Source organism: Quercus lobata, chromosome 10 (genome assembly GCF_001633185.2).
Source record: "Quercus lobata isolate SW786 chromosome 10, ValleyOak3.0 Primary Assembly, whole genome shotgun sequence".
Classification (NCBI taxonomy): Eukaryota; Viridiplantae; Streptophyta; class Magnoliopsida; order Fagales; family Fagaceae; genus Quercus; species Quercus lobata.
In genome coordinates, this window is record NC_044913.1 from 25,069,652 (window position 1) to 25,080,311 (window position 10,660).

General features: G+C 34.1%; 3 protein-coding genes across 3 annotated transcripts; 1 reads left to right on the forward strand and 2 right to left on the reverse strand.

Moving 5' to 3' along the window:
• The first annotated feature begins 815 nt into the window (after positions 1-815).
• Positions 816-1,981, forward strand: LOC115965538 (protein YLS3). The gene is made up of 3 exons (XM_031084784.1): positions 816-1,200; positions 1,428-1,523; positions 1,676-1,981. Exons 1-3 carry the CDS (start codon positions 846-848, stop codon positions 1,825-1,827), a joined length of 603 nt encoding a protein of 200 aa, XP_030940644.1. The 5' UTR covers positions 816-845; the 3' UTR covers positions 1,828-1,981.
• A 219-nt stretch (positions 1,982-2,200) lies between these two features.
• Positions 2,201-4,479, reverse strand: LOC115965537. Its single transcript, XM_031084783.1, has 2 exons — positions 3,821-4,479; positions 2,201-2,718 (listed from the first exon to the last, which is right to left on the reverse strand). Exons 1-2 carry the CDS (start codon positions 4,286-4,288, stop codon positions 2,545-2,547), a joined length of 642 nt encoding a protein of 213 aa, XP_030940643.1. The 5' UTR covers positions 4,289-4,479; the 3' UTR covers positions 2,201-2,544.
• Positions 4,480-8,216: 3,737 nt separating this feature from the next.
• Positions 8,217-9,313, reverse strand: LOC115964025. Its single transcript, XM_031083310.1, has one exon. The coding sequence runs from the start codon at positions 8,996-8,998 to the stop codon at positions 8,330-8,332; it is 669 nt and encodes a 222-aa protein (XP_030939170.1). The 5' UTR covers positions 8,999-9,313; the 3' UTR covers positions 8,217-8,329.
• Positions 9,314-10,660: the final 1,347 nt, after the last annotated feature.

A 10,660-nucleotide genomic window follows, 5' to 3' on the forward strand; every position in this document is an offset into this window, starting at 1 on the left:
ATAAAGACTACCACACACAATACATCATCTTTAATTTCCTAATTTAGAAAATCAAAACCCATCAACTGCCTAGCCTCCAACTCATCATAAAACATAAATAAAGACTACCACACACAATAAATTGTCTTTAATTTCCTAATTTATAAAACTCTCAAATTATGTTGTAAGGTTATTAAATACATGCTTTCCATCACAATCCTTAAAAGGACCAATCAAATTCAATTAGATTTAATTTCGTGTTTACATTGAAATCAAAATTTTTCCCTGAGAAGACATTGAAATCAATTTTGAACCAATTCAAATCATTCTTTCAAATGATTTGATAACACTCCTTAAGTATCACATGTGAAATGACCACCCGGCCCTGCATTTCATATTGACCGATTATGATATGAATTTTTACCTTAAGGTAAAATATGGATTTCACAATCATGTAAATGGACAATTTTGCCTATTGGTCTTATTTACTTAAAAAAGTTTTTTTTTTTTTTTTTTCCTTGAACTTGAGAAATGGGTTACAAAATCATAGGTTGAAATCGTTCTTAAAAGCAATGAAAGAATAATACATGTCTTATCCGTTTGTCAGTCAAAAATGAGCTACAAGAAGGCAAGTTTTGTAATTACACATCAGATTTTGGGCTCTAATTTTCTAATTACAAGTGTCATTTCTCGAGCTTAGAAAGTTAGAAGTACAGCTTGTTAGTTATGTACCTGTGAGAGAGGAGAACAAGAAGTGCATGTAGAATAACACACACCATGCATGTAGCAACTCACACTCAAACTATGCACTTTCATCTATTTTAGACACTTTTGGCCACACTAATGTCTCTAAGCAAGAAAACACCATGGCTTCTCTTCACTCTCAAACTCCTATTGCCTTCCCCACCCTGATTCTACTCCTTTTCATTTCCTTCCTAACCACCATCCTTTCCCAAGATCCCAGCTCCTCAAGCCCCTCCATAGCCCAATGTGCACCACGCCTGATTCCACTGACCCCTTGTGCATCATTTGTGCAGGGCACAGCCCAGTCACCAGGACCTATGTGCTGCACCAACCTCAAGCAACTCTACAGCCAGGAACCCCATTGCCTCTGCCTCTTGCTTAACGGCACTACCTTGAGCTCTTTCCCTATTAACACCACACTTGCTTTGGAGCTTCCTGTTCTTTGCAGCCTTCAAGCTAACATCTCTACTTGTTCAGGTATAAAGCATGGCAATGCTGTGTTATAATCCAGAATTTGTGTCCCATCTCATCTCCCGGCTAGAGTGATCTCTGTTTATATCACTGCACATTGTTTTGTGGGATTCCTAAAACTGAACATGGTTTACCTGTGCAAATATATTATTATGCTAGCAGATTTGTGGGTTTTATTGATTTTCTTCTAATATATGTTTCTTTTCTTATATACTTTTTTTTTCCTGCTTAAGGAATAAATGTGCCTTCTAATCCATCCGGTTCTCAAGTTTCCCTTGGGACAAACACCAACTCTACTCAGGGGAGTAAAGCAAACTCGACTGTTGCTGGTATGCATACAATGTTTAATACTAACATCTTTGTAGTTTAGAAATTGATTGACCATCCATTATGGTTGGCATTTCCAATCAGAAATTTTAGTTGTCTGCTGTTTAATTTCTACATTGCTTGTCATAATCCTCTGCTACTATTGGAGTTTCAGCTTCTCCAGTGGTTCAAGTAGCACCCAGAACCAACATTACGGGATTAGGCTTTGGCAGAAGCACCAGCACCAGCACCAAATTGAAGACGGATGTTGATTTTGCACTTGTGACAACTATGGCAGCTTTTCTGTTGACAAAATTATTGTATTGAGGTGTTTATGAAATCTTAGTGTCTAGGATTGAAGACTTGTTTACTACCCTTGTTAAGACTTGTTTACTACCCTTGTTAAAAATGGTTTTTGATTTGTATTTGGATGCTATCATATATTTCGTTGGAATAAAATTACAATAGTTTATGGTTATAATGGGTTGCTTGGAAGAATGCTAAAGGCATTTTCAAGCTGGAGTGCCTTTTCTAACAAAAAAAATTGACATATTTAAGTGCCAATTAACAAAAATCAGTTTGTAGAGATCACTTTGGTGGTCATCAAGGTTCTCATGGAAATCTTTGGTGTGTCAAATTAAACAGCTACCTGCAAAAATGCATGTCCTACTACCATATCTCAATCTTCAAAAGATCAATGTATATCAGAAAGCAATATATAACCCCTGCCTTCGACTAAAAGTTTTTCTGTTTACATGATGTTTCAACCAGGAAATTTGACCATCACAGGAAGTTACCCAAAACCAAATCTCAGAACCTTGGTAAAAGTACATGAAAACAGCAGAGATCATATCAATAGATGTTTCAACAATTTGTTTGTAAACTCAATGCATACTACCAAATGTTCCTTTATCAAATCCCAAAGTTACAACATATATGCAGAAAATTTACCTACTAAGCTTGATGTCCTCATTGGAATGTTTCTTTGTCTACAATTATATCATATCCCAGAAGTAAACCTTGTTTTCACTCACTATAGAGATACTATTCCAAACTAGGAGCCACCTCTGTTGGGTTGGACTCAAACACATCTGAGGTTGATGCATCTGGTTCTTCCAAAAGCTCTCGAGATTGGATTGATTCTTTGTATGCAGGAGTCTCCTTAAAATCTGTTGCCCCTTCATTGTATGTAGCCACAGCAACCCCACATGCAATCAGCTGTCAAGAAAGAAGTGCAAAATATAAGCCTTTCAGGTCATAAGAAGCTACCTCCTCATGTCAAATTAGAATGTGCATAATAAGAAAACTTGTAAATTCATTTGAATCAGCATTACATAAAGCTCATAAAGCTCAGTATTTGTTCTCTGTACAAAAATAAGGTTTCTCAACCTTCACATGTACAAAGGCTTCTGAATTTTCATACAAGGATATAATAAGAAGGCTTAATATAGATACTTCTGTGCTCTTTCATTTTCTTTGTTAAGTCAAGACGAGGAAATAAAGAAATCACAAAATTGCAGCCCTAAACATTATTATTAACAATTATCTCCCACCATAAGTATAATTTGGAACAATCTTGTGTCATTCTTATTGATATATATTGTTTCTTAATCCCCTCATTCACTTAAGCAATCGTGCTAGATCCACATACCCTCATTAACCCTTAATTTATTCACTCATTCATTTATCAGAATCATTTGTTCAAATACCATGACAATTTACCACATACCCTAAAAGCCTAAGTTGATGGAAAAAGATGAATCTTGGCATTTAATCAATATTCTAACGTAGTAAGAGCCATCTGTTTAGAGCACCTATGCCATGATATCTTCTTCATCCCAGCTTCAGTAACATAAAATTTAAAACAAATTAAGTTGATTGACGTTTTGCACACCTTCTCTAGGAGTTTCAAAGTTGGGGCTGTGCCAATTGGACGTGACAAATAAATTAACCTGTCTTTTATAGTTGGAGTCACAAAGAGGGGTGGTGGAGAAGGAGAAAGTCGTTTGGAAAGGGAACTATAAAGAGGATTGTGTCACTTTCGATGCAGTTATGTTGCTTTCTTTATATCTACAATTCATTCTCAGTCTCAATGAGCTTAACTTTTTCTTGTTTATCATACATTCATACTAACATTAATTTTCCAACTCAACAAGATAGCATCAAATTATCACAGCAGAATCACACAAAAACGAGTATAACTAAAACCCCATCAATCAAAATTATGAAAAACATATATAAAAACAAACTTAGAAACAAGAAAATCAAGCAACAAAACCACAGGTACAAGAAGAAGTGAAGGAAAACAAAAGAAGAATACCGCGAAAACGATGCCAAAAGCCCACAAGTACTGAATAAAGAAACCAAAAGCATCCCACTGAGGTCCTTCCCAGAAGTCAGGCTTGTCACCCGGAAGCTCTGGCAACACATATCCATCGGCAGCAGCAGCAGCAGCAACAGCACCATCTTCAAAAGAACCTACACCACCCCCTTCAATACTGTTAAACTTATTGTCCACCAAGTCATTACGTTGTTGGTTTTCATCTTGGTCTTTGGTTGTGGTGTTGCTCCTCCGGTTCTTGCCGTCGAGTCGTCCGGTTCTGGAGGAGAATTTCTTGGCTGAGACTATGTGGAGAGAGATGGTTCTGGTTGAGGGTGGGAAGAGGAGGTGGCGCTTGATGGGGAGGCTGGTGAAGGTGTGTTTGGTGGGGTTTCTGTAGAGGATTCCACCTCTACTACTGCCACAACCACAACCACCACCACCACCGTTGGCTATGGTTAGAGCCATTGTTGAGTGAGTGATGAGAGAGTTGTGTGAAGTGTTTTATTACTGGCTGTGAGTGGGGATAAGGTATCAGAGAATCAAGATATGTATCTGTGTTTTTGTGATCCGTTTACTGGTCCAGTACTTGGAATCCGAATCTTGCCTCTACCCAGTTTTGTTCAATTATTGGGCTTCCTGCTTTGGCCCAATTTTTGTTACAAAAGCTTCTTAGTAATTTGCTTTTGGAATAAAAAACCATGGTTTTAAAGGCCAAAAGAAGTGGTTTCGGCCAGTTTTGGAGCTTTTTATTGGACCGAATTAGTGCCCGATTCAACTAGTTAAATCAGCTGGTCTGGCCCAGTTTTTAAAACTACGGAAAAAAAAAACCATCAAAGAGGAGAAGAGATGTTAATAAACCTAACTCAATTACAATTATTAGCCCAATGGGTAACGTTATGAGACAAAAATAATAATTACATGGTTGTGAACAAACAAAAGTCCCACCAAAGAAGTAAGAGTGGATGTAATAATGATAAATGGAGACTAAAAAAAATCTAGGTGCCGAAAGGGAGCAACTTTGTTTCACAAATTGACTTGGAATCAACATATTTAAGCTTGAGTTTATTGGCCACCGTAAGGATCTGTTTAGTTGGAGGTATGAAAAAGTGGGAAGATAAAAAATGCAGAGGAAATGGAAAAGTGAGAAGGTAAAACTGATTTCAGTTTTCTCTTTGATTTGAGGGAGTAATTATTGGGTATTTCTGGAGTATCATAAATGCGTACTCTCCCCTTTCACATAACTGTGGGTCTCATTAATTAAATTTATAATAGGACTCACAATTCATATGAAAAGGGGGAGTACGCATTTATTGGATTCTCGGAGTATTCAATAATTTTCTAGTTTTTGAGGGGTGAAAAAATTGAAAGATAGAAAACTATTTTATTTGGTTGAGGAGAAAAACGAGAAGATACAAAATGTAACTTATATAAATTTATTATTATGTCCTTATTACATTAAATAACGAATATATTACTTATTATCAATTAAAATTAATAAAATTACATCTTATAAAAATTAACACATTACACATATTATATTGTTTTATTTTTCCTTTGTTATTATATTTTCATCAAAATCTTCTTATGTTTATCCAATCTATATATCTTTGCCCCAAATTGAAAAGTTCCATTGTGTATTTCTAACCTTCCGTCAAAATCCAAAACTTTCCCTCTATTGACTAGTTGCTAAATCGTAGGTGCTTACGGGTGTAGCCAGACTAACACAATCTTTTTCAATGGTTAAGGCAAACCATCTTTAATAAGCTATAAATGTGAGGACCTGTAATTCAAATTTGCTGACACAAATTGTTTGCATTCTTGAAGTTTCTTTAGACCTTTCCCAAAGAAGAAGGAAACTGCTATAGGGAGGTTATTTACGTTTCCGAAGTTTGTGGCTCAGTAAGGAATATAATCCAGTCAAAGACGGGAAGGGCACCAACTCGGCTTGTTATTCCTCTAATAAAAACGTTTGAATTGATTTTAGCGACAACAACATCAACAACCCAAAAAAAGAAAAGAACATGTTTGAATTTAGTTGAGCTTAGAATTTTCTAATCCCCTTCTTAAGGCACCAACTTTCCTCGTCATTGTTCTAATCAACACGTTTGCATTTAGGTGAGCTTAAAAGTTTTCTAATCCCCCCTTCATTTTAGGTTGGATTATGTCATTTTTGTAAAAATTGTTTCCTTGTTATATTAAAGAAAATAAAGAGAATAAATATTGATCCCAAATCGGCAAATTTCTCTCTTTATACTAAAATCATAGAAAAGTGTTACATTCACAATATTTTCACAACAAATTTTAGGTGGTAATTTGTCATTAGTTCTAATTTAAATTTTTAACTAAAATTACATTTTTGTCCACATATAATAACCTGTCACTTAAAATTTGTTATAAAAATATTGTGAACATGTCACTTCTCTTTATCTTACGACACTAATAAGACCTAAGAGATTCGTTTTTTTACTATTTGTCCACTAAGAGATTCGTTTAAAAGATAACAATTATTTTACAATCTGCTTGCACTCAATTGTCCAATGAGTATCATGTATTATCTTACTACTAAGAATAATGTCATCTTCACCTTTTTTTTCTTTTTCTTTTTCTTTTTTAATTTATAAATTTTAAAAGCTTTTACATATGCGGGTAAGAGGTTGTCTAATCGCATTGTCCACAAAAAAAGATTTGGTTTGGACAAGGCTTACCAAGTTTCCATGAATGAATAATCTCCTAATTCAGAACACAAAAATGATGTCCAACTATGTCCCAAAGAAGAAAAAATTTGGGACCCATTCTACATTTATAGGGGACAATAACTAGAAGCTATGATTCTTGCCCATCAGCTAAGTAATTGTTCCAATCTCGTCCGTGATGGTAGCATCTCCATTTGAGCCACAACTAGGATAATGGTTACAGTTAAGGAACAAATGTGTCAATTACCAAGTCTATAAATTCATAGTTTCTTCGCCAAGAAACCTATAAATTCTTACTTTCTTTATTAGAATAAGGTACCATCACCGTCTTTACACTAAGAAGAGAATTTATTTATTTATTTTATGAGATGACTATTTTAAGCATAAAAGATCTTAAAACCGATACTACACTAATGTCACGCATCAAACTATCTTTCTCATTCCTCAAAGTTGATGAGAATTACAATTCATCATTAACATATATTATTACATCTACATTGAAAAGAGAATTTTTTATTTATTTTATGAGATGGCTATCTTAAGCATTGAAGATCTTAAAAGCGACATCACACTAATGTCACACATCAAACACATCTACACTGAAAAGAGAATTTTTTATTTATTTTATGAGATGGCTATCTTAAGCATTGAAGATCTTAAAACCGACATCATACTAATGTCACATATCAAACTATCTTTCTCGTTCCTCAAAGTTAATGTGAATTACAATTCATCATTAACGTATATTATTACATCACATCAATTTCCAAGTATATAGAAATGACCATTTTATAAAATGTTTATAAATGCAATCTTATTAAGAAGGGAGATAAAGAAATATCTAAGATGTTTAAATTCAAATGTAAAGTATTAATATTATTGCACAAAATAATTTGTACCTAAATTATTCCCCAATTTGTCAAATTCAAACCCTTTGTTTTAAATTTATTTTATAATAAGTTTAATGACGAAAACTTAAAAATAAATCCCCAATGATAAATATGACATACTATATAACATGTTAGGAGTACCTTCATAATAAAAGTAATATAAACATAAGTACATAAAAAAAAATTATGAAAAATAATGTATTCTAAACATCAAGGCCCATTTGGCACTGTTGAATAGATAACAAAAATTGTTGTTTAAACAACACAATACATATTTCCATAACATTTTTTCACTCACACATATTTCCACAACATTTAAACAATGTTACTAAAAATCTCTTAAATCGCAATTCTTTTTGTTGGGTTATTTTGTTTTTATTTTTGATTGCGAAAATAGGGACCATTCATTATCATTGTTTAAACAATAATTTTTAGTATTTAAATATTACATATATTTTTACCTATTTTTTCACTTCTATATATTTTCAAAAAATACAAACAATATTCCTATAATAACATTATCAGGCCCTAGGCAAACGAGAATTTGAACTTCATTTTTCAAACTACATATTTTTAGCTTTTTTGACATGTTCTTGATTATTGGTCTAATAATAAATTATTGATATTGATGTCATATTGTCATTTTTTTTTTTTTTTGGATAATGTCATATTGTCATTGTAGCTTATTGCTAAGCTACTTTTAATTTCAAAAAATATTTTTCATTCAAAGTTTTTGAAACGACACTAAAATTGAATAAAATTAAAAATAATGGGTGTCAACGGCTAGAATCTTAGAACAAGACAAAGACGGTTTCAAATTTTAGATATACATATTTCCATTTTTTTTTTTTAATTTCCCTTTCCTTTTGAAAATTTACAAACTATCCTTTTCAACAACAAATCTACCGTATATATATATATAACTACAAAGCGGGCAGCGATTCGGGTCGCCACAGTAACTCCGAGTCACCAGCCGGGTCATAGCTCTGATCCGAATAATCAAACAAACCTCCAAATGCCACGAACTCGCTATTATTATCGTGCAAATTACTCTCCGAGTCAACACCGATTCCAAACTCGAACGAGTCGTAACTCGGAATCTCGTTCTCGAACCCTAACAAGATCCCATCCAATCCAACGGTTTCTGGACCGGCTGAGCTCGCCTCGAAATCCACAGCTTCGATTTTCATTTCCTCGCCGGAGGAGGTCGTCGGCGGGAGGCCGAGTTCGTCGTCGGAAGCTTCTAGAAGGTAACCAAGCTCCGGCTGGGACTCGCCGGAGTCTGATGTTTGGTCGATAACCGCCGCCGTCGGCGCCGGCGCTGGAGCTGGAACCAGTATTTCTTCCTCGAAGCTTTTGATCACTGAGTCGAGGCCTTGAATCGCCGGGTCACGGTCAGTGACTATGTCCGAGTCGTCTAATATGTTAAGTAGGTCTTCCTCGGAAAGGTGCGTCTCGGGCGAGTTCAAATCCGAGTCTTCCGAGTTAAAAAGAGTCGACTCGGCCGAGTTATCCGAGTCAATACGAATACGTTTTGGCTCGGGCGAGTTCAAATCCGAGTCATTCTCGTCCAGCTTTCTTTTGTTTTCCATTGTATGCTAATTAAAGAAATAAAAGAAGCGTTCCTCAGTTTCAGAAAAATAAAATCCAATTCCTAGCTAGAGGAAAAGATTTTTCCTCCTTTTGAAAGAGGGGTGTTTTTTTAAAAAAAATATATGAGAAATGAGTAAGGGTGTTTGGTTAAAGTTGGGAATTCAGAATTCTTAAATGGTGGGAAATATAAGCAAGGAAAGCAAGAGACAAATAGTAATGGGTGGGAATCTTGGAATAGGAATTCCCCCTTTTTTTTGGGTTTTCCTTAGAAAGAGAGAAAGAGATATGATGCGAGATGTTTGGGTGAGACGGAAAGAGAAATGGGAAGTGGGTATATATAGTAGTTGGAAAAGAGAGATAGGATTTGGTTTTCTTGTTCTTTTTTTTTTTAAAAGAATAATTTAAGAGGTGTGACAGGCGCGTGTTAAGCGGAGAAAGTAGGGGGCATAATAAGAAAAACAAATTCCGCCACGTAAACTTTTTCTTCTCTATTATTCTGTGGGGTGTGGTGGGGGGGTTTGATTTGTGTTTTTTTATTTTATTTTTTTTTTCTCTGTCAATTTTTAACTATATTTGATTGAATTTGGATTCCCCCGACTTTTTAGTTTTCCCAATATTATCAAGTGGATATGGTTTTACTGGTTTGGGTTTTGTCCCCTCCTTTTTAAGATTTCTTAACACTTTTGCGGTGTAGCCTCAGTGTGGTCACTGGTGAAGCGGTCTTTTAAGGTCTGTTTTTTCTTTGCTTTGCTGTGCAATTTTGAGGTTTCATCATTTTTAAGGCACATTGATTTTTTACATTAGCCTTATTATAGTAAACACTTTGAACGATATAATCTTGTGAATAGCGTATAACCTCTCTGCTGACTTTTCATTTGCTCAAACTACCTTTGTTGGAGCTTAACAAATTCTTAATTATTACTCAAGTATTGCTATTTTTTCACTGATATAATAATTAATTACTATTATTGATCCAACGGAATTCAAATCAATACTGTTTTTCTTTCCTTCTTCTCAAAGAAAAACAAAATTACTGTTTTTGACTTTCTGTTTTCTGATGGAATCCGGTAGAATATTGAGGTTAAATCCAACATTGAACTTGTAAAATTTTATCCATTTATTTTAAATTTAGGTTTTACATTCGTATTTTAGATAAAATTTCTAACTAGTGTTACCTGCCCTAATCCTCGTGCGCCTAAAGTAATATTGCCTTTTAAGTATTTTAAAGTAGAAAAAATCAACTTAAGGGGCTAACAGTCTTGTAGCATAATTAATTGGCATTTCTTGATAATTTTTTTTTTTTTTTTTTTGAGAAGCCATTTCTTGTTACTTCTAACAGAAATATCTAGAATTCAAATATTTTGACCCATTATCATTCTCGAGTTATGAGATGGAAATAGAACTCTAGAAGTTTGGGTAAATTACAATATAAACTCTATTTTCTTAAGAATTATTTTCAATCAAATCCTAAAATTTCATTAATTTTGGACCTTGAAGTTTAAAAATATTAAAAACTAAATATACGGTTTGTTAGTTTCAGATTAAATTCTAAAAATTATAAATCATTTTAATTTAAACCCTCTTTTTTGGGCTAACTACCATACTATATTAATAAACAAAAGAAGTTTGGGATCTAGTCCCCATCTTGGCATCTTCCAATC

Excerpts from the sequence above, each read along its gene's own strand:
- LOC115965538 (XM_031084784.1), top strand. The coding sequence starts at position 846 with ATGGCTTCTCTTCACTCTCAAACTCCTATTGCCTTCCCCACCCTGATT. Across the intron at positions 1,201-1,427 it reads TAACATCTCTACTTGTTCAG|GAATAAATGTGCCTTCTAAT; the intron begins GTATAAAGCATG and ends TTCCTGCTTAAG. Across the intron at positions 1,524-1,675 it reads AGCAAACTCGACTGTTGCTG|CTTCTCCAGTGGTTCAAGTA; the intron begins GTATGCATACAA and ends TTGGAGTTTCAG.
- LOC115965537 (XM_031084783.1), bottom strand. The coding sequence starts at position 4,288 with ATGGCTCTAACCATAGCCAACGGTGGTGGTGGTGGTTGTGGTTGTGGC. Across the intron at positions 2,719-3,820 it reads CTTTTGGCATCGTTTTCGCG|CTGATTGCATGTGGGGTTGC; the intron begins GTATTCTTCTTT and ends CTTTCTTGACAG.
- LOC115964025 (XM_031083310.1), bottom strand. The coding sequence starts at position 8,998 with ATGGAAAACAAAAGAAAGCTGGACGAGAATGACTCGGATTTGAACTCG.